Source organism: Asterias rubens, chromosome 12 (assembly GCF_902459465.1).
Source record: "Asterias rubens chromosome 12, eAstRub1.3, whole genome shotgun sequence".
NCBI lineage: Eukaryota > Metazoa > Echinodermata > Asteroidea > Forcipulatida > Asteriidae > Asterias > Asterias rubens.
This window is the reverse complement of record NC_047073.1, coordinates 9,920,568-9,948,297: the sequence shown is the minus strand read 5'-3', so window position 1 is coordinate 9,948,297 and position 27,730 is coordinate 9,920,568. Positions and strand designations below refer to the sequence as shown.

At 39.3% G+C, this 27,730-nt stretch overlaps 4 protein-coding genes across 7 annotated transcripts in view; 2 read left to right on the top strand and 2 right to left on the bottom strand.

The window, feature by feature from the left end:
* The window catches only part of LOC117297407 (choline transporter-like protein 1), a 43,759-nt gene extending 42,278 nt beyond the window's left edge, over nt 1-1,481 (top strand). For all 3 annotated transcript variants that reach the window (XM_033780427.1, XM_033780425.1, XM_033780426.1), the window contains exon 17: nt 60-1,481. In XM_033780427.1, the coding sequence (XP_033636318.1) occupies nt 60-338 (279 nt within the window). In that variant the 3' untranslated portion in view covers nt 339-1,481. The remainder of the gene's footprint in view (nt 1-59) is intronic.
* A 4,195-nt stretch (nt 1,482-5,676) lies between these two features.
* Nucleotides 5,677-8,802, bottom strand: LOC117297354 (deoxyhypusine hydroxylase-like). The gene is made up of 4 exons (XM_033780336.1): nt 8,411-8,802; nt 7,700-7,776; nt 7,310-7,562; nt 5,677-6,905 (listed from the first exon to the last, which is right to left on the bottom strand). The coding sequence occupies exons 1-4, from the start codon at nt 8,685-8,687 to the stop codon at nt 6,574-6,576; spliced, it is 939 nt and encodes a 312-aa protein (XP_033636227.1). The 5' UTR covers nt 8,688-8,802; the 3' UTR covers nt 5,677-6,573.
* Nucleotides 8,803-9,612: 810 nt separating this feature from the next.
* On the top strand, nt 9,613-21,559 carry LOC117297353 (guanine nucleotide exchange C9orf72-like). 2 transcript variants are annotated; one of them, XM_033780334.1, is made up of 11 exons: nt 9,613-9,719; nt 11,592-12,906; nt 13,524-13,628; nt 14,186-14,247; nt 14,477-14,549; nt 14,911-15,024; nt 16,605-16,726; nt 17,686-17,760; nt 18,707-18,764; nt 19,376-19,488; nt 20,507-21,559. In XM_033780334.1, the coding sequence occupies exons 2-11, from the start codon at nt 12,373-12,375 to the stop codon at nt 20,688-20,690; spliced, it is 1,440 nt and encodes a 479-aa protein (XP_033636225.1). In that variant the 5' UTR covers nt 9,613-9,719; nt 11,592-12,372; the 3' UTR covers nt 20,691-21,559. The 2 variants fall into 2 exon arrangements, with proteins under 2 accessions (XP_033636225.1, XP_033636226.1); XM_033780335.1 differs by having other exon boundaries at nt 9,613-9,734.
* A 2,168-nt stretch (nt 21,560-23,727) lies between these two features.
* The window catches only part of LOC117297352, a 4,544-nt gene continuing 541 nt past the window's right edge, over nt 23,728-27,730 (bottom strand). The window contains exons 2-4 of the mRNA XM_033780333.1: nt 27,157-27,730; nt 26,730-26,938; nt 23,728-25,922 (exon numbers count right to left, since the gene is read on the bottom strand). Of these exons, the coding sequence (XP_033636224.1) occupies nt 25,690-25,922; nt 26,730-26,938; nt 27,157-27,730 (1,016 nt within the window). The 3' untranslated portion in view covers nt 23,728-25,689. The remainder of the gene's footprint in view (nt 25,923-26,729; nt 26,939-27,156) is intronic.

Genomic DNA, 27,730 nt, shown 5'->3' with positions numbered 1-27,730 from the left:
TGGCAACAGTGCTATATAAAGGACATGAACACTTATTTTCCCCCGTCTGTCTTGACCAGGAATTTGTGACAAATAGCAGTGAGGCCCTCGCCAACTTAAAGAAGAAGAAACCCGTCTCTGGTGGAGATGAAACAGATGCAGCCACACCCGCCCACGTCATCCTGAAGGAGGAAGAAGATGAAGAGAAGTCGTCCCCACCTCCTTCAGGAGATGCCGGGGAGAAAGAGCCACTCAGGAGTGCGGAGGACGGCCGAGGAGATGAAAGTGAGACGCCCAAGGAAGAGGAAACTGAAAAGCCCAAGGAAGATGAAGAGGAGAAGCCCAAGGAAGATGTGTAGGAGGAGATGAAGGTTCGAGAAGTCGTCTCTAAAATGGAACAGAAGCGGTATCATTCAAGGGAAATTTATACTTTGGTTGGTCCGAAGTCTATAAAGTTACAGCTATCGGAAAATTTGAAGGGTTGGGTACAGCGTTTGTTGGTTATCAAAGTTTAAGATGACAGTTACACAGAAGAGGTTTCTGGTAAAGAAGCAAAATGTGTCTTTATTGGTAGGATGTTTAGAAAGGACTGCCGTGAGCAGGGAGGGGTCAGCAAGAACTGTATACATTTGATTTGAGTTTTGCTATTTTGAAATTTGAAAAAAAATTAGCAGGGGGATAAAGCTGGTGCTGAATTTGTTAAAATTATTTTCTTTTTTTAAGGCAGGAAAGAACACTGTTTTAGTTTTAGACATGTGTGTGCTTGCATCCAGAAGTGTAGGGGTTTAAATAAAAGTGTAATTAAAACCGCCATCTGTTGCTGTAAAACAGCTATATACAGATTGGAGTTTGAGTTAATTGTTGTTGGGGAGGGGGGGGGGAGGGGAAGGGAGTTAGTCGAGAGAACAAAACTTCATTGTTTTTTTTTATATTTGAATTTTCCTTTTAATTATTAGAATTGTTGAGCAGAACTAAGGAAATTGTGGTAGTTAATATCGTAGCGTTTCGGTGGACATGTGCAAACCTTGTCTACATAGTGTTGAAGATGTTGCAGCAATTGAGTCTGAGTGACATACGTTTTGTTTGATGAATTGCAGGGGTTTGAGGAGCTTTAGTTTGCGGTGTGCGATGTTGCAGGGCAGTGGTGAGCACTTTGAGCTTGAACTTTGGCAACCTCTGTTTAGGGAAGGGCGATCAGTGAACCCAATTGATCTGGTTTGGTCATAACGTATGGTCAATCTTGTTTGCGCCGTTTATGGGGACAGTTTCCCCCGTTTTGTTAATTTTGGAAATTGTTAAGAATAACGTATGGAAAGAATTAGAAACCACTGTGTATTGATACAGAATTGATGCTACTCATATTTAATGTTTAATCTTGAATGCATGTACCGGCAGTCATTCATATCATGGTAGTGGATCATGAAAGAAATTCAACTTTCAAATCTCTTTCGCTTTTTGCTTGAATTATTTGTCTTTATATACTTAAAAACAGTCTGTAAGAAAAGTGAATGTAACCTAGCCTCATGCTATAATCGACCTTTACAGGAACACGTTGCCTTGGATCGGTCGAGTTGGTCTTTCAAAAGCGTTTGTAACCGTTTCTTATTAAATGCATATGGTTAGAAAGATGTTTTAAAAGTAGAATACAATGATCCACAGACATTTGCCTCGAAATTGCGTGGTTTTCCTTTTACTTTGCGAACTAACACAGTTGGCCATAAATGGCCGACCGTGTTTGTCGACGAGGTAAAAAGAGAACCACGCAATTTCGAGTGATGCTTGTGTGGATCATTATATTCTACTTTTAAAACATCTTCCTATCCATAAGCATTTAATAAGAAACGGTTACAAACGCTTTTCAAAGACCAACTCGACCGATCCAAGGCAACGTGTTCCTATAAGTTTGGAACTACATGGAGTCCATGATGCCTGTTGCCCTGGTTTTTGCCCTGGTGTCCTTTCCTGATTGTCCCTTTCCTCAGAAAAAAAACCTACTTATTTTTGTCCAGGTTTGCAGTACTGATTCCATTGGTAACCGTTGTTCTCTTAGTAATCTTGTGCAGGGAGTTGTTCACTTGTACCATATTGTAGGTTTCAAAGCCAGGGCCCAATTTTATAGCACAAAATTTTGCTTAAGCAAAAAAATCCTTGCCTAATAAAATCAGATTACCGGCCAAGACTCCACTCAATTTGTATGCTAAGTAAACAACAGCTAAATACCAGTCACAAGCAATATGGCATGAAATTTTGGCCAGTAACCAGTGTAAAAATAAGCGTGCTAATTTCGTACTTCAACAAATTTTTTGCTTAAGCAGCTCTATGAAATTGGCCCCTGGTCTGTGTCAGGGGAGGCATGGTCCCCTTGGAAAGGCCTGGTACTTATCTGGTCTTGTATGCCTTGGCTTGGGTCTGGAACTTCCATGTCTTGCCAACGCCAACAGTACTGTGTAGATGCTTTCACCGCATATTGCAGGCTGGCACATAGTGTATTTATCGTTCTGAACCAAAGCGAATGATAGTAAATGGTTAGACAGAAGGAGGGTTGACTGTACTGTGTAAATGCATTCGCCAGATAATATCGAATAGGCAGGCTGGCATCATTCAAAAATACAGTGGATGATATTGAATGGTCAGACAGTAGGAGGGTTAAACATCTGCCTGGTTGAATTTGATTGGTCGTCTTGAGACTGTAAGGACGAACATTTTATGACATGAATTTCAAAATTATGAGAATTTGTATATAATATTCCACATTGGTGTTAGGGTAGAACCAAGAATATAATAAAAATCAATATAGTATAATTTTCCAAATACACATTCTACAAAGGTGCACATAAATGCATGGATGGCGAGATTAGTGATCCATTCTTCATATGAATTATCAGGACATAATTATCAGAAAAAAATAATATTCAGAAAAAAATAATATTGTAATCTTCAAATTGTGTATTTTTTGAAAAGGAACGATGTGCCTTTTTGATGGAAAAGTTTTTAATTGGTAGTTTGATGTATTGAAATAAGTAAATTAGTGTTTCATCGTGATAGTTTAATTCTAGAAAACTGGATATTCAGCACTAGTTTGCATGCTTTAAGTATTACTAAAATGCTAACACTATTAGCAAATGTATTATGTACGAATGTTTGAAACAACGACATCTTAAAATTTACAAAGTTGGTGTATTTGGAGCCAAAATTTTATTTTCTAAATCCTTAGTAAAAGTATCATGGTGCAATTTAAAATGGACTACTTTCAAAGTTTGGACACAATGAAGCTAATATGATCTCTGAAATTAAGTTTCTACGAAGCTTTAAAAAGTAAGCATGCCAGCAGTTTTTTATTTGTTCTAAATGGCTTAGCAACTTATCTTAATTTCATGCGTTTGAGAATTGTGCTTGTTAATCCTTCTACTCTTTGGAACATTTGCCAACTTTTGGCTGCAATGGTTTAGTATGGTGGCACAACTCTGCACAGAACTAGCTGTGTACTGTGTAGATACATCCACTACATGATACCATACAAATTGCATGCCGAAACAGTTAATCTGTTATTTGAAACCACAGTGTATGATATTGAATGGTCGGACAGTAGGAGGGTTGACTGTGAACTTTTTAGATGCATTCACCTCCTGATATCATACTACATCCTGTCAGGCATGTTTTTATCATTCAAAACCATTGGATTATATTAAATAACAGAACAGTAGGAGGGTTTATTTGTTAATTTAATTTTGTTTTAGTTCTAAAGGTTAACCAATAACACAAAGGGTAATGATGCACCTCTTTTCTAATACTGAAACACTTCCATTCTCTAGATTTTTCTCTTGAAATCCGCAATCTTTGGGAAAATGTATTCTCTTCATCTTGCCTACTGCCCCTTTTGTAAATATATTTTGGTTTATTTTTCCTTTTTGTTTTTACTGCAATAACTAAATTTATTGTATTCACCATATGGCATAACTTCATAGCCTAACATGATATATGTAGCAAGCATGTTATAAACTCTTTTTGGTAGTGGTTAAATGGTGGCATAGTGGCTTCAAAAGTACTACTGTAAACTTCTATTCCATTGGATCTTAATTTTCGATTTTAATCATTTGCCTTTATATTTTGCCATTTTATATTATATTTTTTACTTTTTTTATACTTCGGGAACTGTCTGTGTATTTTGGTTTTCTAAAGACTTTTTTGTTTTTGTCACAGCAAGGTGTGAATATTTAGTTAGCTTATTGATTTGTTTTATTTTTACTTTTATAATAAGTAAGGGGTATTTTTATGTCAAATCATGTGCAACAATGTTGGGTTGAGCTTGCCAGTGTACTTGATCTTATTTGCCTATGAACTAATTATGCTACTTACATTCCTACATTTGTGCAGACACTATTTGTTGATAAACATTATTGATGATGTGACCTCTGACGTCACTCGAAAACCATAACATGATTCGCGCGCATACCGCCGGGCAAAACCTTTGTGTTTTGGCAGCCAGCTAGAAAGTACACTCAATCTTACCATGACTACGCGTCTTTTTGCCCAGCGAATCATGACGTGTACAGTGTTTTGTCAACAGAGGGCAGTTTGAATGTAAATATAGGTCACATTGTCTATGGAGTTGTGCATTAGACAAAAGCATAATCGGGCTAAAATCAGCCCTCACAAATGTGCCTGGTTTTCCCTCATTTTGCCAACCAATAGTGTTAGGGCAATTTTTACAGGCAACTTGGAAGCAAACAACTTCAGTGCATGCTATCAGATTGGTTTGGGGAACTTTGAGAGCACATTAAATAAATGTGTGAACAATGTCTTATGATCCCCTAAAAAACATTCAAATGTGAATGCCCTTGCTGTTTGGAGATTGCTTGGAACTGCTTGCCTGTTAATTGCACCGTGTCACATGGGCCTTATTATGCAGGCGCAATGTGCGATTTACATGCTTCATTGGGACAGTCTGTCGGCTCTGATTCAATTATGTTTTCTTATAAGGACCCTTCTAGACTTAATTAACACCATAGTTTTGGTACTTACAGGGTAAAATGAACGACATTGTTTCCAGAAAACTGTTGCCACAAAGTGGATGAATGTAGTTTTTGTAGGAATCGGGTAAAAATATTTTGTCCAACCGGTCACAAAGTGAAGATACTTGATATGAATATGCTAATTATTTATGAATTCACCTATTTTATAATCATAATAAGAATTAACACTTAATGTATGTAGTGCTAGAAATTGTCACAGGCATTTTTCTTGGGCGATTGTGCCGTCTGAAATTAAGACAAATTTTGTTCCGCTATGTCTAAGTTGTACTTTTGTACTCAGTTTGAATTAAAATGTGAAATTCCTTACTTTATAATGGATTTACCTGATGTCTTATTCCATCAGATTTTCAGCATCTTAAAGGATTTGGGTACCTTTTCAAAATGTCCATAGATTTCAGTAAACTTACAGGGTTTGAAGATAATGAAAGTGGAAAGCTTCCCTTCAAATATTACTTACTGAGGTGCTGTAGTTTTTGAGAAATGAATAAAACAATGTCATGAAAATATGTTTGTAAATGATTAAAATAATTTTCGTCTCATGAGACGAAAATTAATTTCATGACATTGTTTTACTCATTTCCCAAAAACTACAGCACCTCAGCATGTAATATTTTCAGGGAAGCTTTCTACTATCATTATCTTCAAACTGTGTAAGTTAAGTGTAAATCTGTGGACATTGTGTTTTTTGTCCTACAAAAGTTACATAGACCCTTTAAAGTGTCGAATTTTAGGGGTCGTCCACAGTTTTCAAAATCTTTACAGTATACATACATATTAATTTTTAATTTTTTTGTTTTTTTACATACACTTGACTGATTTGGGCAATCAACTCAAATCAGCTGCCACCAGGGGCACGTTGCACCTACATGTAATTGTACTCATGGGGCTGGAACAGGGTTAACCCCTTCACAGTCTGTAACTGGGAGCCCAGCTGGTAGGAATAAGCAGAATGCACTACATTCTCAACTTTAAAAAAGTGCCTTGCTCAAGTGTCATGACAAGATTCAACCCACACTACTTACTACTATACTAGCCAGAGCTTGAGCCCACTGTCAAACTAGATTGCTAGGCCACAACACACCATGAAATAAGTTGGAGACTGAAAATCGTTATGTTAATTTACATGTATCATGATTTATTTGCAGTTTTTTATTTAATAAATGTGTGGCTTTAACAAGCATGCATATCTTGTGTATTTTAAGGACTTTTTTCCAGAACTTAATTGACCAGCCGTCGATTTCACCAAACTCTTCCAAACTTAGGATTAATCTTGGGACTTAATGTAGGACAAGTTCAGTTCCGTACTGGAAGACGTTGGGACGCATTGAACCCATCCTAAGTTAGGATGGGTTATACTGAATTGATCCTAGTGTTTTGTGAAATCGGCCGCAGTACACGGGGGAACATTTACGAACCTGAGATGAGTAATTACAGAGCTCGGTATCGATTGGCTATCAAGGTCAATGACTCCATGTGACACCATGCAACTATCAACACAGCTTTAAATGCAGCTAATTTGCCCGTCCAGACGCCACCCACAAAGAACAAAGCTTTGACGTCATTAAGCAGATGGTTCTGATGTTTGAGAACCCACTTTTGATAGTCCGTCACAATACTGGAATTCACTACTGGTCTCATGCTCCCCCATGTCAAGCGCGACCACACAGCTCTCTCTAACTACCCTCTCCTCATCGGTCAAGAATTCTTTGAGCTTATCCAGGCAGTCCTCCTGGGCAATGGAACCCAGGGCCTCTGCACACTCATGACGAACCATAGAGTTCTCTTCGGATTTCCCGAGGGCCTCAAGAAGTTCCGGGATGCATGCTCTGTGCTGCATCTGTCCAAGAACATAGGCTATCTCGTGCCTAAAGAGGGCGCTCTTGCACTTCAGACCTGGAATTGGAAAAGTAGAAAGTGCACTATTTTTAGCAGACTTGTAAAAAGTCTTGAATCTAGTGCCTGGCCTCCATGGGCCAAATTTAATAGAGCTACTCAAGCACAAAAAGCAACTAAGCACAACAAAAGTATGCTTATCAGAACAAGGTTACCAGCCAAACTACAATGTCACATGTACAATCTGTGACTGGTATCCTGCATATTTTTGCTAAGCAGAAAAAAATGTAAGCAATAACTTCTGCTCTGCTACTTGGACCTTCAGGTCTCATCTCAAACTTTCCGGTCTCAACTACAGCACCAGATGTCAAACTATTCGGTCTCAACTACAACACCAGCATTTACAAGTAAATTAAAAATTTAGATTGGGAAGGGGGCTGACTAAGATGAGAGGCAATGCTTACCCTTGGCTAAAGCTCGTACAGCCGGCTCGTCATTCCTGTTTCTCAAAGCAAACATAGCCCTGTACCTGTCGAAGAGAGTTGATTCCTCATTCAATAACCTTGCCTGAAGTTCCTCAAGGGTGGCCGGTACGGCTGGTGGAGCAGGATCCACCGATTTGAATGGGTTTGTCGTGATTTTGGTTTCTTCTTGGGTCCTCTGTTCACTCTGTAACCACTCTATCCTTTGCAAGGCCAGCTGGCAGGTCTCTGCAATCTGACATTCAAGGGATTGGTAAAAATTAAAGTAATTCAATCGGGCTTATTCAATGGACATGATAGAGATAAGGTAGAAAGATGTCTTGATAAAATAGCAAAGCCAATTCAAGATTCATTTGTTACTGATAAATTTACCTCTATGATGGGGTCGTTTTCATACTTCTTCAAGACACTCAAGATGCTGGGAGAACCAATCGCTCCAAGAGCTTCCCCTGAAATGGTTTAATCAATTAAAACACTAAAGTTTCATAACAACTTTACAAGGTAGTACCTGTGGGGACGATAACAATATTATTAACAAAATAATGATTGATTAACACTAAAGTTTGAAAAGTTTCATATGGCTCTGCCACTTTTTCATTCGATATGAAATAGTATCTAATTTACCTCAACGAATGAGATATCCCTTTTTGAAAAAATTAGTGAAAAAGTGGTGACACCATACAGAAAATTATCCCTTTTTTACAATAAAAATTGGCAAAGTCATGTAACAGCACTGGGCCTGCGGATTGCGGTGTGCAACTGCAACATTTGGTGCCCCCAGCTGCCAGCTTCCCCTTTTATATTGCCCATACTTTTAACAATAACAGCTTCCTTAAATTAATTAGGGAATAACAGTGTTCGTACACCCGGTCTTCACTGCGTGGTAATGACCGGGTTGGTGGCTGGAGCTGTTAACGGACCGAGCCGGAGGTGAGGTCCGTTAACAGCGCCAGCCACCAACCAAGGTCACTACCACACAGAAGACCGGGTCCGAACAATGTCATCATTTTCATTTATATAATCATAATATATTCATAATCATATAATTATCAATAAATTATAATTAATAGTCAACTTACTCACCTGCTTCATGTCTGACAATGGGTTCCTGTTTCACATCTTCAAGCACAGTAACTAGAATAGGAATGGCTTCTTCATCTTGCATCTGACCGAGACAGTACGCAACCTCATGCTTCAACAGGGCCGAGTCATCGCTGAAACACCGCCCGATGCTGGCCACCGCTGCTGGCCCACCGAGGTTGCGCAACGTGAATAGGGCACGAAAACGCTCCGGAAGAGGCCGGGTTTTGTCGACTAAAACATCCCCTATCGACTGGATTTCACTTGTGTCGATTTGCATGATGATTACCTTGAAGATGGTGTTGTCGATCTGTGTCTTTTAAAATCAATTAAACTGTCAAAACTAAAATACTGGGTCTCCTTTTCCGTCTACCACTGCACTGATGACATGCCTTGCTCACGTAACACTCGTGTTTCAACAGCGCCCTCAAGTGGTTGGTAAACACTGACACATTTTTAGAGAAAGTTTGTCTTTCACTCTTGCTCTGGTGCCAGGTTGGTTGAGAACATAAAGCAAGGGGAAATTTAATATAAGTTATTTCTAAACGTCAGTTAAGGAAATACTAATTATATTGAACAACTTTATATTCATATTAGTATTTTACTAAAAACTAAAAAATCGCTCCATGAGGGACCTTCCTCTATTCTCTAATCTTCTAGCCCACTGGGCTTTTATGTTATGGCTCTCTTTTAACATCGGTGTTTTGACCCACTTTGTCGGGTGTCATCAGCGTTGTTAAATAAGACCGGTGTTAAAAGAGAGCCTTTAGTTTTTCTGGGATGGAAAGATCACCCCCCCCCCCCCCTACCCTCCCCCCCCCCCCCAATCTTTTTTAAACCCCTCCCCGAAAAACAAACATTGTTCCCTACTTTCTCAGGTGGGTTGCAGACTGGTGGGTGGCATTCTTCTAAGTTCTAAATACTTTTATACAAACATCTTCCTTTTTCTTAAATGGTGTCCTTCTTTTCAAAAACTTGTGATACTTATAATTATGGGGTGAGAAGTTTATACCCCCCCCCTTAAGTGGACCCAACCAACCAATCCCCGCCCACTTAATTTATCAACTATTGAGGGCGGTACATTACGATCTTTTTTATTATTTTTAGTCTGTCCCCTTTAATGGACTGACTCTTGTTAAGTTGTATTAACGTTTGAGAAGTCCAGGTTAAAAAAAATGTCAATGTTATGCTGTTTGCCTCCCATGTTGGACGTTTTGATATGGCTGGCTGATTACCGAAGTTTTTGTTCATCAGTAACTCCATTATTGCGGGTTGTATTCGGTGTGTTTTTTACATTAAGACTTCATCACGGGTATGTTACTATTCTGTAAGTTTTATACACATGACATGAGAATCAGATGCAATTTCTGTTCTGAGAGTTGTTATGTTTTGTTTGTTTACTTCTGAACTCTTTTTTTACCCCCAAAATGGCAATGGCACTGATGACTGCATGCATGCGCTTCATCACTTGTTGTTTGACCATGCCATCCTTGGGCATTGTCCATGGACTCTGGAACCATTTAAACATGAAGTTTTACAAATTTTATACTGGTATGATAATGGTTATCATAAGTTATAAATAAACATGAAAACATTCCAAACAAACTTTAAATATGCCATCATTACAAATACTTAATTTACAAAATTAAAATCAACCTTAACTCAAGTTATAAATAAATTAATAGGGCCTATACAAATATTACAATAAATTCTCTAAAAAAGTCTGATTAATGGGTTAAAACAAATTAAAAAAATTCTTACAAATTTTAGGACCTCGCCACCAATTTCTCAATGTTATATATTAGTTGCGATAATCGTAACCCTCCATCCTCCCGACGGTCGGAGACCGGAGGGTTACGACACAAGACTGATACTATCGGTGTAACTAGCAGTTTTGACCAGTTTTTGCCAGACTCGTGATCAGATTCGTCCTTTTTTTCCACTTTCCAAAATCATGACAGACATTCTAAACACATGGAGTTGATCTTTATTGTATGACAACGTCATCTGGAACCCTTAAAACAACATCATGAAAATATTTGGCAGAAAAAACGACAAAAACTTACCAAAAGACTGACCGAATATATCCATAATCCATAGCGGGACCAACTAGTGATTTTGAACGTCGCACTTGCTTGGCAACAACCAATCAGCGTGACCCAACCATCGATGTCGTATGCGTATCGGCCATTCCAGCTTGCAAACTCACCGCCTGTGAGTGTAAGCACCGATCCCCCGCACCGAGTGCGCAGCATGCAGGCATGTACATGTACATGTACATGTACTGTATGAACATCGTGCGTGCACAAACTATACAGCTCGTAAGTACCGTGTGCTGCTCCATACCCCCACATGGCCAAACACACCCTGACGTTGTGTGTATGTGTGCAAGTGTACACAATACATGTACATGTACATGCCTGCATGCTGCGCACTCGGTGCGGGGGATCGGTGCTTACACACACAGGCGGTGAGTTTGCAAGCTGGAATGGCCGATACGCATACGACATCGATGGTTGGGTCACGCTGATTGGTTGTTGCCAAGCAAGTGCGACGTAGTTGGTCCCGCTATGGATTGTGGATATATTCGGTCAGTCTTTTGGTAAGTTTTTGTCGTTTTTTCTGCCAAATATTTTCATGATGTAGTTTTAAGGGTTCCAGATGACGTTGTCATACAATAAAGATCAACTCCATGTGTTTAGAATGTCTGTCATGATTTTGGAAAGTGGAAAAAAAAGGACGAATCTGATCACGAGTCTGGCAAAAACTGGTCAAAACTGCTAGTTACACCGATAATATCAGTCTTGTGTCGTAACCCTCCGGTCTCCGACCGTCGGGAGGATGGAGGGTTACGATTATCGCAACTAGTTATATATATACTTGTTTGTATTTTATTTTTACACTTCTTCCTAGGTAAAACAAAAATTCAGTGTTATTTGAGCTTATTCATGACGGATAATTCAGTGGCAAGGTGTGGACAATTTGCCATAATTTCTTTCAATTGTAGACCTGTTGCCAATACGACTGATTTATTTTTGTGATAGCCAAAAGGCATTTGTTGAAAAGAAAAAGGGGGGGGGGCACCCAAACTTGCCAAAAGGGGTAGTTAACAAACACTGAATACGGTAATCACATGACTCTAGTGACTGAGAATGACTGTGTGACCATTTTATTTATTTTGCAGATCCTACATCGCCCCGACGAGTTGATTTGAGCGGAAAAACTGACCTCATTGGCTCCGATCAGCTCAGCTTGAAAACAGCTTTATACAACAACAGCAATTTGATTCGGATTTAGCTTGCATCATCAGAAGGATGATTTACCTCTGACCTTTGACCTGGGCTCCCTCTAGGCATCATGCCTGTTTACAGTAAATGGATTGGCACAATCATCGACCACAACGGGCTCAAGTACATCTGTTTCAATCACATGGTGACGACGTACATCTTAACCAGCATGGTGATGTTTCTTATGACTCTCATCAACATGATGTCTTCTCCTCGTCTTGCCTCTATCGCTATGTCCGCTCTTGTTTCTCTTTTCATCCTGATGCTGTCCATCAAGTTTGCATACCAAGTGGCGCATGGCTTCAAGACTCAGTTTGAACTCCACTGAAAATCAAAGTCTCTCTAGAGAGAGGATCTGGTCATTTATTTATCTACTAGTGAATAAAAGACTATGCTTCCCCTTTATGTTCAACTGACAGAAACAAGGGTTGACAATTTTAGTATCAAGCACATTTTCTTCAACTTTCTCCTGTCCTCTTGCATCTCTAGCTGCCTCATCCTGTTCATGTTGGCGATAGTCAACGCCGGTACTCCACGTCTTACCGTCGGTGCTATGCTCTCTCTCATGACTCTTCTTGTACTTACCTTATCCATCGAGTGCGCTCATAATATCATCTTCTGGTTACTCGTCAGCCACGAGATTCAAGGTGTCCTTGAGCAGCGGAGTTTGTGACCAACATGAGTTCCTCTTCCCAGGTGGACTCCGATAGTATCGGGATGGCGAGCTCCGTCGATGAAAATGAATCTCCTTCCATCTCACAGACGATGACTTTTCTCGTCGATGCGGAAATGCACGAATCGGCAATCATAGAGATGCTGCCGGACACCGGGGATTGCCCGGTGTACGGACTCGTCTTGTGCTGCTGGAACAACATCCTCGGCCCGCATTCTAAATGCGTGTGGCTCACCGAAGACAAACAAAAATTCACCCGGGATCATATCCACTACTTATCTACGCGTATGTTGACGTCTTGCGAGCAGCCACAGTCCACCATTGACTCAAAGATTCTGATTCTTCCAGATCGTGGGATCGTCGTTGCGGTGTTTTTATTCAGCGGGCATGACCGGGATGAGAAGACTATCTTTGCGCTGTCGTTGGTCATACCACACGAGGAGTACACGTGGTATCTACCCATTCATGAGATGTGCTCAGAAAGATTAACTGGCATGATAAGGAAACTCAGGGTTCTACAAGACAAAAACAAAGATGAAGTAAGAATTTTAATTTTTAATCATAAGACATTCTGCTCCTTACCTCCCAAAATCCTCTGAACTCCATTTTATACTTTTGCTTGGTTTTGAACATTTTGGTTATGTGTCTCAGTATTTTTCCATTTGCTGATGTACAATTTTACAGAGCTGCTTGAGCAGAAAATAGTTGCTTAAACATTTTGTTTGCTTCTAAGCAGATATGAGCAGGATACCAGTCACAACTTGTACATGTGACATGGTAGTTTGGCTGGTATCCTTTATGGTAAACAATAAACATAATGTTTGTTGCGCTTAGCTACTTATTGTACTTAAAAGCAGAGCTGTCGATTGGGTATTAAATTTGGCCCAGATCCCCTAGGCTAGGCTAGAAGGAGAGATTAGGACAATAAAACAAGTGTTCAAAGTTTCTTATTTGTACTTGGTAGTTTGGCTGGTAACTTTATTCTGGTAAGCATAATTTTTTTGTGCTGAGCTACATTTCGTGCTTTTAAAAAGCAGCCATATATGAATTTGGGCCCAGATGGGCTAGAAGGAGTTCTATAATAATTAAGATTTATATTAAAACTGTTGTGAAAAGTTTCTTCTTACTTTAGAACTTTCTGTTGACATTGTTCCAGTTACAGACTACTGGCTCTGCGCTAGAGGCGTTCAGTGCAGAGGTACCGTCTTTTATTCAACTTGTGACTTTGCTCAAGACTCATGGTGTGTCCTCAAGGATGGAGGTAATATATCAAATATTGTAAATTCCCATTAATCTCATAGAGGTGCACTATTTTACAAAAGAAAAACTGCTTTGCCCTTAAAAGAACAGAGCATCAGGCCTGCCCTTAAAGACGCTGGACACTGTTGGTAATTGTCAAAGACCAGTCTTCTCAACATATGCACAAAATAACAAACCTGTGAAAATTTGAGCTCAATTGGTTGTCGAAGTTGCGAAATAAAATAGTGAAAGAAAAAATAATTGGAAATCAAATTTGTGGAAAATTACTTCTCTCTCGAAAACTACGTTACTTCGGAGGAAGCTGTTTCTCACAATGTTTTATACTATCAACAGCTCTCCATTACTCGTTACCTAGTAAGGTTTTATGCTAATAATTATTTTGAGTAGTTACCAATAGTGTCCACTGCCTTTAAAAGTTTTCAGATGTGTTTTATAAATAACGGGTAGGAATGCAAACTACTTTTCCTGGACTTACCAAAGCCTTAAATACAGTAGCATTTAGTCAAATGACCCATACTCAACTTAAGAACTTTGACCTGGTTTCTGTTTTGTTTTCAGCTGCGAGACACGGTTTTTGCTTCAGGGCAAGTCCGGCAACTTGACGTACATTTTACAAGAATGTAAGTCCGAAATTTGTTTTTGTTGTTCATATCCCATTTGTTGATATATATTTTTGTTGTCATGTTTCAAATTTCGCAATTCGTGACCATACAAACATGCGACCATTAGACACTGTACTCAGCTAAACTGTTCACATAAATGACTTTTGACAAAAATCATTAAATGACGACCGTTAAGAAATAGCACAAAAGTAGCAAAACTGACTGGTTTCTTGTTTTATTTCCACAGAGCAATAGGTTCACACCTTCAGAGCTGCGGCTGTTCAATCATCGTTGGAAACACTCCTGCTGATGTGAATTTGGTAAGTGTCTATCTGGGATCAAAAAGAGTAGGATGATGCTTAAGAGGTTTTGCACAAGTGGTATCTTTCTTGCCTTCCACATCTAGGACCCCTGTTCGAAAAAACATCTGGGGCACCACATGGTTTTGGTTCCCCTGTTCCAGTCCTCAACTGACTGCCATGGTTTTCCCTGGAATAGTTCTCTTGGGGTTTTCCTCCCACATCTAAAACTAAAACTTCCTTTTTTTGTATTCTCTTCATGGGGTTCTTGGCTAGTACAGTGATTAAGTTCGCCAATAAAAGTGCTTATCCAGACTGATTTTTGTCAGACAATTAACTCTAAAAAAAAATAATGCTTCGTCTTGTGTCTTATCTATCTCAGATGATAAGTACTCTTGCTATCTTCCTTACTCCTTCCGAGCGACAATGTTGCCTGTACCTGGATAACATGCCCAGGACCTACCAAAAAGATGTCCTCATCCAAGGATTCGTCAAGGTAAGAATTAGACGTCCATCGAAGCAACCACAGAGCTGCCAATTCTCTCTGAATCTGCAGAAAGTTCCCTGAAAACAAACAAATCTTTCCATGTTCGAATTGAGCTGCCAACTGTCCCTGGTTCTGCAGAAAGTTTTCTGCAGTTAAATCAAATTTTCATAAACCAAACCTTGTTCATGTTCGCAAAGAGCTCCCAGTTCTCCCTAATTCTGCAGAAAGTTCGCTAAAATTAAACCAAGTTGTATTCACGATCAAACAGAGCTACCAACTGTCCCTAATTCTGCAGAAAGTTCGCTAAAATTAAACCAAGTTGTATTCACGATCAAACAGAGCTACCAACTGTCCCTAATTCTGCAGAAAGTTCGCTAAAATTAAACCAAGTTGTATTCACGATCAAACAGAGCTACCAACTGTCCCTAATTCTGCAGAAAGTTCGCTAAAATTAAACCAAGTTGTATTCACGATCAAACGGAGCTACCAACTGTCCCTGATTCTGCAGAAAGTTCGCTAAAATTAAACCAAGTTGTATTCACGATCAAACGGAGCTACCAACTGTCCCTGATTCTGCAGAAAGTTCGCTAAAATTAAACCAAGTTGTATTCACGATCAAACAGAGCTACCAACTGTCCCTAATTCTGCAGAAAGTTCGCTAAAATTAAACCAAGTTGTATTCACGATCAAACAGAGCTACCAACTGTCCCTAATTCTGCAGAAAGTTCGCTAAAATTAAACCAAGTTGTATTCACGATCAAACAGAGCTACCAACTGTCCCTAATTCTGCAGAAAGTTCACTAAAATTAAACCAAGTTGTATTCACGATCAAACAGAGCTACCAACTGTCCCTAATTCTGCAGAAACTTCGCTAAAATTAAACCAAGTTGTATTCACGATCAAACAGGGCTGCCAACTGTCCCTGATTCTGCAGAAATTCCCTGAAAATAAAATAATCTTTCATTGTTCTGATGTATGAGGTATGATAATTCAATTGAAATGAAAGACTGCTGGTAAATTTATTATTCTGGCACTTAATTCACTAGCCTCGGCCAGCGGTCCAGTGGCAAATCAAAGAAGGGAGGGTTGGAGGAAGTGGGGACTAAAATTATCGAGTAACGTTTATTGGATCTCTGGATTCAAAGAACAATTTGCCCCTAAACCCGCAACTTCTCTGCTGATTTCCTAAAAAGAATTCCTTAACTTCAGTGCCATGGAAAACTGAAGAACAAAAAGCATATTCCAGGCAATTTATCTTCTCTTTTTGGCAATATCATTTCCACCCTTGTCCTTGCCTCCCACTCGTTAAACATTTCTCGCTCAGAGCATAATACGAAGTAGGAAGAGAAATCTTCTCTACTGCATTAAATATATCTCAAATCAAATGACACTTGTGTGTTTTCAGTATCAGCTTCAGTTTATTTCCACAGTATCAAATTCAAATCAAAGCGTGGTAAGTTGGAAATGAAGAAATAAAAGTTGTTTGATACGATTAATTAAATGAATATTAAGCATGGACATTCATGAAACTGTAGGGACCCATAAAGAAGCAAAGCTTGTAAGGTTACCTATCCATTTTTTTTATTCAGGACTCGATTAATCTGGATGATTTCCTGCCTGTCATCATGACTAGTCAGTACCCCACCACCTTGATAGATATGGTTACACTAGAAGTGAGACAGACACTACGCTACAATGAGCATGCATTTAGGTGAGTTGTCAATGAGCAATGAGTGAATGAATGAATCAATCAATTAATCTCTCAATCAGTTATTATTATATTGTTGGGATTCGAAAATGCACGAATTTGATCAAGACTCTACGGCGACACAGGAGGGCTCAAACTTAGCAGATGTGTTCCTTTTTTCAGACCTGGCAAGTCATGTTATGTTCAGAACATGCAGGGCTTGGGCAACTTCGCTCCGGTTTTTTTTATGTATTTTCTTTTAATGAGAGATTGCCTAATATCACTAGGCGGGACAACCACCTCAAGGTGAGAGTTACACTTAACTTAACTTAATTGATTTGGGCTACCAACCGAAATCAGCTGCCACCAGGGTGACATTGCCAGTGGTGCCACCTACCCCTGGGGCTGAAATATGGTTACCCCCTTTACAGTCCGTAATGATGTAGGCATGGGTATTGTTCACAAGGAGCCTGGATGGTAGAGCAGTATGCACTTCTTTCGGGTTCAAGCAATTCTTGTTAATACAGACAGTGAGCTTCTTTGTAATTTGCACTACAGTGAACAAGATTCTCTGCTAAATACTTTTCTTTATTTGTTGCAATTTTTCCCCTCCACTTTGGTGGGGAATGAACTGCAAAAAGTTACAGGAACAGAGCCAACAAACTACTCGAACTGAACTAAACTGAGCGGAGGCTGGAACATAAATGATTGTTCTCACAATCAATTCTGCTAAGCAGCCAGCAATTCTGCTAAGCGGCCAGCGCCCACTAAGTTTTCATCCAATTTATACAGGGCATTCCAAATGGGCTTGTAATTCGAAGTTAATACCGATGATTACAATCATTACGGAGAGGGTGAGCAGGACAATTTTAGGACCACAAAGTAAATTGAAGGATACAAACAAATAATTATAAATGTGTCACCCCCATTATATTCTTGCTCTTTGTTTATAACAAGAAGTGTTTTTTTGTTTTGTTTCGTAGACGCCATGAAACCATGAGTCAAGAGCTACGGAGCCTCTGGTTAGGCAGTGATAAACCAATGCTCTATACCCCAATGTAAGTTAACGACTAGTAATCATTGGTATAAGTGGAATGTATCAGTTTGGTAATCACTCCTTAAACTAATGGCAATCAAAACTTACTTGGTTGGGAGTACAGCAGCTTACGATAGCATAAAGCATTTTGAGATTTATTTCCAAGTAATGTGGTTACAGAAAAAGGTATCAGTTTTTATGCCAACAAATTTGAATCTGATGTCAGATACATTTCTCAGATTGTGTCAAATGCTACCATCTTTTTAAATTAAATTTTCACAGGTTAGTTTTATTGTATAATAACAAAAAGTATACTTTGCCTTTGAACAGGAGAGTAAGTTAATCCGGTTTAAACAAAAATGCACCTGTTTGGTTATTGTCTAAGACCAGTCTTCTCACTTGGTGTGTTCCAACATACATGTAAGCATAAAATAACAAACCTGTGAAAATGGGAGCTAAATTGGTCATCGAAGTTGCGAGAAAAAAACACCCTTGTTGGACGAATTTGTGTGCTTTTAGATAGGAGTAAAAGACTTCTGGTTAGAAGTCTTTTATTATTTTAGTGAGAAATTACCTTTTTTTTCTCTTTTTTTTCTCTCTTTTTTTAAATCTATGCTACTGCAGAGGGAGCCATTTCTGACAATGTTTTATACTATCAACAGCTCTCCAATGCTCGTTACCAAGTCGTTTTTTAAGTTAATATTTGATTTGAGCAATAACCAAACGTGAACCTTCCCTTTAAAGGCAAATTCGCTTGCATTCACGTTCGCAGGAGTATGAATGTGGGTTGGTTATCAAGGCAGCAGATTGATCACCTTAAGGGGATGCAACTTTTTATTTCAAATATCAAGTAATAAACCATAAGGGAAATCGACTCCGTAAAATTTACATAATTGGGGTTGAACAATATTCAAACATTTTCAAAATACGATTTAATTAATTTCCCTTCTTGTTTGTACCTCTTGCAGATTCCACTTCTCCCTGAAGCCTGAGGTGGAGACAATTGTGGAGACTTTCTTGAAAGAGGTAAGATTGTTTTCATTTAAGAGGGGCTCCAAGATCAAAATCAGTTTCAAGATGCATTGCATTCTTGTATTTATTTTTTATATTTGCTGGTTGTTAATAAAGTGTTAAAGATTCTGCAATTCGACCCTTGGCTGTGATGAAATAATTCCTAACTCTTTCGGTGCCTGTAGATTTTTTCGTTTTGAACCTAAATGTCTCCGCTTGTTGAGGTTTTCGAAATTCTGTACACAAAAATAAGAAAGAAGTCATTCTCACCACATAGAATGTATCTTACTGATTTGTGTTGCCTTGGTACATCCCCAAGTCAATTGTATTTCTTGAGTGATAATGCCCTCTTGTGATAACATGTATCTTTGGGTCGTACTTGTACGACCGACGACACTTCTTCAGTGCTGAAAAAAGATCATTCATGTCCGATTATGGTGCTTTTGGATTACATAAAATAGATTGTAACTTGGAACTGAAATAGTAAATTAACCGATTAAAATAAAATAAAATCAGGAATACAATGTGTTTATGCTGAACGGTTCCCAGCTTAATTCTTTCTTTGCAGTTAAATTGACTGAGCACTAATTTAGGACGTTTGCTCTTTTGTCTTAATGCTCTTGTAGATATTAATGTTGCAGTCTTCACAATGTGGAGTGAGGGAGGCCTTCATTGAAGAGTTCCTCCACATGCTGGATAGGAAAGCTCTGTCTCTCATCAAATATGTAGAGGAAGAAACGTAAGAACAAAATTAAGGATTTGAGGTTGAAGAAAGAAAGGATGACTGGAATGGGATTTGAACCAACGACCTCGGGTTGAAATCCTGCACTACCCTGTCAGTTTCCCTGTGTGGTTTATAACTCGATATAACAATATTAATGTTAAGATTTTTCAAATGCTTAAAGGAACTGGACACTATTGGTAAATACTCAAAATAATTGTTAGCATAAAAACTTACTTGGTTATGAGTAACGGCGAGCTGTTGATAGTATAAAACATTGTGAGAAACGGCTCCTCTGAAGTAATGTAGGTTTTGAGAAAGAGGTAATTTCTCACTCAAATAATAAAAGACTTCAGGGCTGAAGCCTTTTATTATGCATCTGAAAGCTCACAAATTTGTGCAACAAGGGTGTTTTTTCTGTCATTATTGTCCTGCAAAATTTTCCCAGATTTGTTATTTTATGCATGTTGGGATACACCAAGTGAGAATACTGGTCTTTGACAATCACCAAAGGTTTCCAGTGCCTTAAGGTAACAGCTTGAATACTAAACCAACTCAAAATTTTAGATGATTTTGTCTCTTATTTTTCAATTTTTGTTTTAAAGGCAGTGGACACTATTGGTAATCACTCAAAATAATTATTAACATAAAACCTTTCTTGGTGACGAGTAATGGGGAGAGGTTGATGGTATAAAACATTGTGAGAAATGGCTCCCTCTGAAGTGCCATAGTTTTTGAGAGAGAAGTAATTTTCCACGAATTTGATTTCGAGACCTCACGTTTAGAACTTGAGGTCTCGAAATCTAAACGCACACAACTTTGTGTGTCAAGGGTATTTTTTCTTTCATTATTATCTCGCAAGTTCAATGACCAATTGAGCTCAAATTTTCACAGGTTTGTTATTTTATGCATATGTTGAGATACACCAACTGTGAAGGCTAGTCTTTGACAATTACCAATAGTGTCCACTGCCTTTAAGAATCCTGATATTCTTTTTCTTCAAATCTCACCACACAACCTAAACTTTGCTCAACAGTAACCGTGGCAACAAGCCAAATCGTCTGGCAGTCCGGCACCTGAAGCACGACCTTCACTTGACCCCAGACGGAAACTTCCGCATCGTCCTAGCTGCAGCGGAGAAGCTCAAACCAGGTATTTACACGTTGGTTTGTGGTAACCCGGGGCAACCCAGGGACTCTTATGCCGATCTGGTGACCTAATGTCGTCTAGTTTGTCAGATTGTACCTGCCTGAAATTCTGTATTCTTGAGAAAACCGGAAATTTTAAGGCGTTGAGAGCGAGTCCAAGAAACAACGACAACCGTTATGGTGAAGTGATTTTGATGCAATGGCAAAGTTACATGTAAACTGCAGCATTTTGAGAGAAAGTTTGCTCATTTTACAGTATACAACACTACTCAAATACAGCTGATTTATAAACAATGTTTATTCATGCAAACAGTACTTTATTATTGAAAACCATGTAAACCGTGGTTGAGACTCCTGGGGAGACTGTTCACAGGAGCATAATCAGGTTACCAGCCAAAACACAATGCAATTTAATATACGACTTTTGACTTCTTCTAACGATCCCTTAAAAACAAACCAATCTTTCAATGTTCTGATGAGCAAATTTGACAAGATTCCTGATTACTGAAACTTTGTTGAATGTAATTTTAAATATCTCCTTGATTGTTGTACAAAATTTCCCCGATTGTCGTACAAAATCTCTCCGATTGTCGTACAAAATCTCTCAGATTGTCGTACAAAATCTTTCCGATTGTTGTACAAAATCTCAACGATTGTTGTACAAAATCTCCCTGATTGTGGAAATTTTGTCCCTATTATGTTGAATGTAATTTTAAATATCTCCTTGATTGTCGTACAAAGTCTCCTCAATTGTTGTACAAAATCTCCCTGATTATGTTAATTTTCCCCCTATGATGTCAAATCTACTCATAATATCTCCCCAATCGCAAGATGCAAATGTTGGCAACTATGAGCGAGTTCGAGTGGGCACATTTAGTCCACCAGTGGTCGACCACAGACTAGCAATGCACATGCGCAGTGACGTACTCACCCGAACGACTCGTTTGGTAGTCTAGTCAGCTTTCCACCTTTTCGCTAAAGTGCCACTGGTTCCCCTCTGCGCTTAACACATGTTAGAATAGAACATGCTGTTGGGACCAGTGAAGAAACCATGGGCTCGAGGCTGGTTCCAAATGGTCGACCACAGTAGTCAACCAATGGTCGACCAGCCTGGGTTCGAGTCAAAATGGTCAACCTTTAGTTAACCATTGTGCACACTCGAACTTGCTCTATGCCAACTTCACATGCTGACAAGTTTGTTTGCAAATGGCACTTGCAAAGAAAAGACCTCAACTACTAGTAGTTGAAGACAACTTCCACTTACCCTGGTTTTATAGGTTTTTATACACTGTTGGTTCAGTCAGTAGTGTATTTCATTTTATAGATTTACTTTTGAACAAAGTCATGCCTGATTCCATAATCAGGCAGTTCTCGTACACAGTGAAATGGCATTCAAAATAAAGACACCTTGAACATTAGCCATGATGGTGTCAAAGTGATGTCATAAACATTCTGTTGAGAATTACTTACCAAATCGGTTCTAATTAATAATAATAATAATAATAACTAGAAAGCACGGTAGCTGTATTTGAGCAAATACGGGTATCTCTGCCCGGCGGGGGGTGGAGCATAATATTCTGCATGGTTTATGTTGCACTTGGAGAAATGAAAATTGTGTGTGTTTTGGGGGTGATACAGAACAATATTCGCATACGTTACTCGCGAATACGAAATCCGACCATACGCAAGCGCATACGTAAGCATGCGCACATATTCCCAAATATTTTCACGACATACATGTACGTATGCCGACAAGTTTACAGTTATGCGATGTGCTTTTGGGCCACCGTACCTTTTTGATTGCATACGTTTGCGATGTCACAAATTTATTCGCAAATGTTTGCGCATACGTATGCGGTGTCAAGAAATTATTCGCGAATAAGTATGATGTCACGATCAGACTGGATGCTAAAAATCCACAGATATATATTAGAAATTTTAATTAAACATATGCGACAAAGTATAATAAAATGTTCGACAACTCAAACATATTCGCATACGTTACTCGCGAATATCTTAACGAAATCCCACCATACGCAAGCGCATACGTAAGCATGCGCACATATTCCCAAATATTTTCACGGCATACGTATGCCGACAAGTTTACAGTTATGCGATGTCCTTTTGGGCCACCGTACCTTTTTGATTAGGTAAAAGTCAGCTGCCTATTATTACATGGACAAGTGATAACACTATTAATATCAAGTGTCCAACTTTTACTAAGAAACACTTAAGTTTGGTACTGTTACCAACAGTATCATGCAGTTGTTTTACAACATATTTCATTGCAAAGACATTTGGCAAGGTAATGAATCTCACATAAATTCCAAAAACATTCAAAACCTTTTCTTAAGATGCACTGTGAAAAGAATAATTTGTAAAAGCTAATAAGCTAATTTAAAACAATTTTTCTATAAAAATGCTCCGTTATTGAATGACTATTGACTTATGGATTAACGGTGACGATTGCGAAGTTTCCTCACTCAAACTAAAGCTCATGTAACTAACAACCATACACGGTTAGCACGGTTAACATCCGTTGGCTCTCCGGGTTTTCACCGAACCCGTATGCCGTGAATAAGCTCCAGACCACGGCAGAGTGTTTTTAACGTTCACGGTGCAGGTCACACTGCGACCGGAAAATCCCCCATTGCAATAACGTGGGGAAAAGCTTCGGTGGTGATCGTCTCGCAGCGCAGCGTAGAGGAGTCACTCATCACGTAAATAAAACAACCTCGTTATATTTTTACGTTGCAATTCTGATCGGCTTACAAGCTTTAGGTACGAGGTTGGAATTTTTGGTTCCGTTTTTTACGAAACCGCGGCTTTAGCTTGGGATGTCACTTGGGCTTCGGCTTGGGCTTCGTCTGCCTGTTTGAAGCCCCGTTAGAAAAGCACATGTTTTCTAAATAACTGACGGAGCCTAAGCCCAAGCCCAATATGTGGCCACGGTTTTGCAAATGCAAGCTGAAGAAGAAGGAGAAGGAGAAGAAGAAGAAGAAGAAGAAGAAGAAGAATATCCACCACAAGGACAATATCTCTGCCGTTGCACGGGCAGAGATAATAATAATAATAATAATAATAATAATAATAATAATAAACAAGACTTATAAAGCGCATTTTACAAAATTCAATGCGCTGGAAGAGTGCTACGGAAAAGACGATTATGAGAATAGATATGTTTTTAATTTACTCTTGAATGTCTGGAGTGTGTTGGTGTTCCGAATATGACTTGGTAGGGCGTTCCAGCACCGGGGACCAGCGACTGAAAAGGACCGGTCCCCTGCCATTTTGTGTGTGCGAGGGATTGTTAGATTCTGGCCGATACGGAGCCCACTCCGGCCAGGTTTGTTGAAATTTAGCGACTCTGTAAGGTATTGTGGAGTTATTAGGAGTTACTTGTAAGTTCTGCTCATCTATAGAATGAGCAAATGGGACATCTGCCCTAGAATAGCAACAGTCGTGGGTGTGAATCCCACCCGAGTAACGTGCCAGTGAATTTTTTGCACAGAACTCGAGGAAAGTACGGAGTATAGAGTGCTGACACACCTAGGGGTGTGAGGGTTGAATCAAATAAAATACAACATACTTCTGCTGTTTGGCCAGAAGTGCCTGGTTTTAGCATGGAGTACCACATACATGCTATTTTGTTTATAATATTGGTTGGTTATAAGACTCAAGTAAATTTATATCTTGGATTTGGAGTTGGAGGTCACACTTCAGGACTCATTATTCGCAATATTTCTGGTACTATCTACTACCACCACGCGCTCTCATCAGATGTCATATACATATTGGTACATCAAGTGCCTGTTGAACCATGTGCGTGCATGCGCTGTAAACGGTAGGTCAAAGGCTCTTGTTTTGTTGGTGGAAATAGCAGAATTAGGCCTACGTTATTTTGGAAATGTTATTTTGTTTTTTTGCTCCAAATCGCCAAGATTTACTAGATGGATGCTATATAAAACGAATATAAAATTAATATTTTGCATTCAGGCATTTGAGAGAATGTTTTTGAGAGAAAGATGGAATGTTCCATTCAACTTGACTCGGCATCGTTGAATGGAAATATTCCGTCTTTCAACTCATGTACATATTCGCATCATTGCACTCACAAACATTCATTACTTGTGTACTATTACATTAGTTTAATTGATTTAAGCTAAGCAAGGTTGAGATTTTAAGACAGTTAAGAATATTACAGTAACCACAGGAGAAATTCTAGCCATTTAAAGTTTGTTTTGTATTTACTTTTTTAATCAAGTGCTTGAAATACAAACACAATTATCTTTTATTTGTTTTAACCACACCATGACGGATAGGTTAATTAATTACCTTGTTAATTCATATGTTTAATCATTTAACAAAAGACTGTATGTGCTGTTTATTCTTCACATAAGTATGGCTTATTATCATTATTATTTCTTTCTGTTTCCCTGACAACTCAGAGATTTTACTTGTCAAAGTAAAGTGCAATACTTTGAGGTTGTATTAAAATATTAAACATAAAAATCTTACATTGAATTGATTATTTGTACTTCGTGAACATTTTGGCTTAAAGGAGTGAAACCAAAGCTTGTTTCAATTTTAGGAGATGGAAAGCGTTGGTTGGTAATTTCTACAAACCTTGAACTTTCTGATACCCTCTTACTGTCTGACCTTTCAATATTAACCACTGTGGTTATGAATAATAGATTTCATCGCAGCCTTCAATATGATATAATGTGTTGAATGCATGTATACAGCCAACCCTCCCACTGTCTGTCCACTCAATATCAACCACTGTTGTTTTGAGTGATTGATATATTAACCATGTCAGCCTACAAAATTATATCATGTGATGACGGTATATTCACAGTAGACAGTCAACCCTCCTACTGTCTGACCATTCAATACCATCCACTATGGTGTTGAATGATAAAGTTTGCCAGCCTGCAGTATTACATCATATGGCAAATGCGTTCAGTATACAGTTAGTCTTCCTACTGGATTACAGAATTTAACATCTTCTGGATTACAAATATTGTTTCTTGTTATATTACTTGTATCTGTTGGTTTTTGAAAAGAAACTTTACAGATGGAAATGCGGTTTGCGCGCCACGTAAATCCCATCCACGTTACTGTAACGGATGTTATGTTGAATCTGGAATCCTATCTCCTGAAGGTAGCTTGGAAGTTGTAATCCATTCTGGTATTCGTCCATGTATGGCTCGGGACCATGCTGAGCAGTGGAGTTCCAGTCGACGCCATATGTGTTACTTTCGACGTTCATATTTCGCCACTCTGGATCCTTCCAATACAAAACTGTTTGGAAAAAGAAAATAACATAAACGAATAATTATTGTTTTGCCTCATGACTGGGAACTTGGGAAAATCTTCAAGAGATTGAGCACACCATCATGCATGTAATACCACGGATGTCACTGCCTCTGTTGCCCCTGGTCTTGGCTTTGGTGCCCCTTCCTCCATGCTTCAAACATGTCCAATAGACTTGCGATTTTCCAGTCGTAGTGCCCTTTGCTAAATTAAAATGGCCTTGCCCTCTCCTCAAAGATGACACTTCTAGGCCTGCTTTGCACCATGCACAAACCTGTGTCATTTTGGCGCGAAAAGTCACATAACTTTCTTGACAGTAAAACGAGTTTCTGCTGTAGGATACGTTTGGAGTTGCTTTGAGGTAGCAGACTTTAGGGGTCGATTTAACAAATGAGTTAGGATTCGTCTTATCTCGAGTTAGGCAATAGTGAGTTGGGACGAGTAATTCGTCCTAACTTTTTAGGACGCGTGTAACCCCGTTATTCTTTGATGATGTTGCGAAAACCTTGAACTACATGAACAATGAAAATGTATTATGTCTGCCGCCAAATAACGTTCCAAAGTCTCCCCTTCGTCTTATCTCGAGTTAGGCAATAGTGAGTTGGGACGAGTAATTCGTCCTAACTTTTTAGGACGCGTGTAACCCCGTTATTCTTTGATGATGTTGCGAAAACCTTGAACTACATGAACAATGAAAATGTATTATGTCTGCCGCCATATAACGTTCCAAAGTCTCCCTTTGAAAGACTTTTTACGCTGAAAAGGTTTAAACAAATTTTCTTTTACGTAACTCACCGTCAAAGCCGCTGACCACACCGCCCGGCTTCAGCAGCCGATGGATCTCCCGTAAGACCCTCTTGCTGTTCTCTTGCGGCATCTCGTGGAGGACGTACGTAAACTGAATCAGGTCAAACGAGCCTGACTCGAACGGGGTCATCTCGCCGTTAGCCTGGTAGAAGAAGACGTTCTTGGCGCCGCGTTGTTCCTTCCAGAGACGGCAGAATCTAAAGAAGGACAGCAGTCATAAGTTTTTTTATTTGATTGAAATGAACTTTCTGGAATGCTATTTTCTTAGGAATCAACATCTTTACTGATGCGAATTTCTAGCGTTGGCCTACTCTTCGCATGAGTTTTTCGCTTTATGCTTGGCATTTCCACAAGTTATTTGACTACTAATATTAAAGAGCCACTGCTTAATTTGTTAAGCAAAGCAATTCCTTACCTGATGTAAGCTGGTGCCAAGTCAATACCGATGACCTCAGCTTGAGGAAATATCTCCCCCAAGACGAAAGCCGAACCACAGTTCCCGGTTCCCACGTCCAATATTCTCTTCGGCGCTCGACGACCATGCAGCTGCTGAAACCACGGCTTCAAAATTACCTCGTTCTCAAAGTTGAACTTATTGTAGGTGCTGTAAGACATACGGACACTGCGTCCGTTCAGGTAACCCCCGGGGGTGAAGTGGACGTAGGTCTTATCGTAGTGGTACGGGTACTTCATTGGGGTGACCATACCAGGCGCCCAGACATCCGAATCGTCCTCTGCCCCAGCGAACACCGGCAACGTCGCTACGTAATTCTGGTAATACTCCGAGAAAGCTTCGAACCCGATGTCCTCGAAACGGAAGGAACGCATGAAGATGTAGTTTTCGAACGGCATCACGGGGACCAGAGCGTCCTTTTCGGTGTCGAACACGGGCGGCTCTGGTGGGAAAATAGGTAGACGATCGGACAGCAAGAACTTCATGAACGTCAAGAAGTTCTTGAGGTACTTGATATCGTTCCCATCCCAGTTTA

Bases quoted from the DNA above. Each gene is read 5' to 3' on its own strand.
- LOC117297354 (XM_033780336.1), bottom strand. From the start codon at position 8,687: ATGCAAATCGACACAAGTGAAATCCAGTCGATAGGGGATGTTTTAGTC. The intron at 7,777-8,410 runs GTGAGTAAGTTG...AAACCATTTCAG, and splicing joins CATTGTCAGACATGAAGCAG to GGGAAGCTCTTGGAGCGATT. The intron at 7,563-7,699 runs GTAAATTTATCA...CTTGAATGTCAG, and splicing joins AAAACGACCCCATCATAGAG to ATTGCAGAGACCTGCCAGCT.
- LOC117297353 (XM_033780334.1), top strand. From the start codon at position 12,373: ATGAGTTCCTCTTCCCAGGTGGACTCCGATAGTATCGGGATGGCGAGC. The intron at 14,248-14,476 runs GTAAGTCCGAAA...TTATTTCCACAG, and splicing joins GACGTACATTTTACAAGAAT to AGCAATAGGTTCACACCTTC. The intron at 16,727-17,685 runs GTGAGTTGTCAA...TTTGTTTCGTAG, and splicing joins TACAATGAGCATGCATTTAG to ACGCCATGAAACCATGAGTC.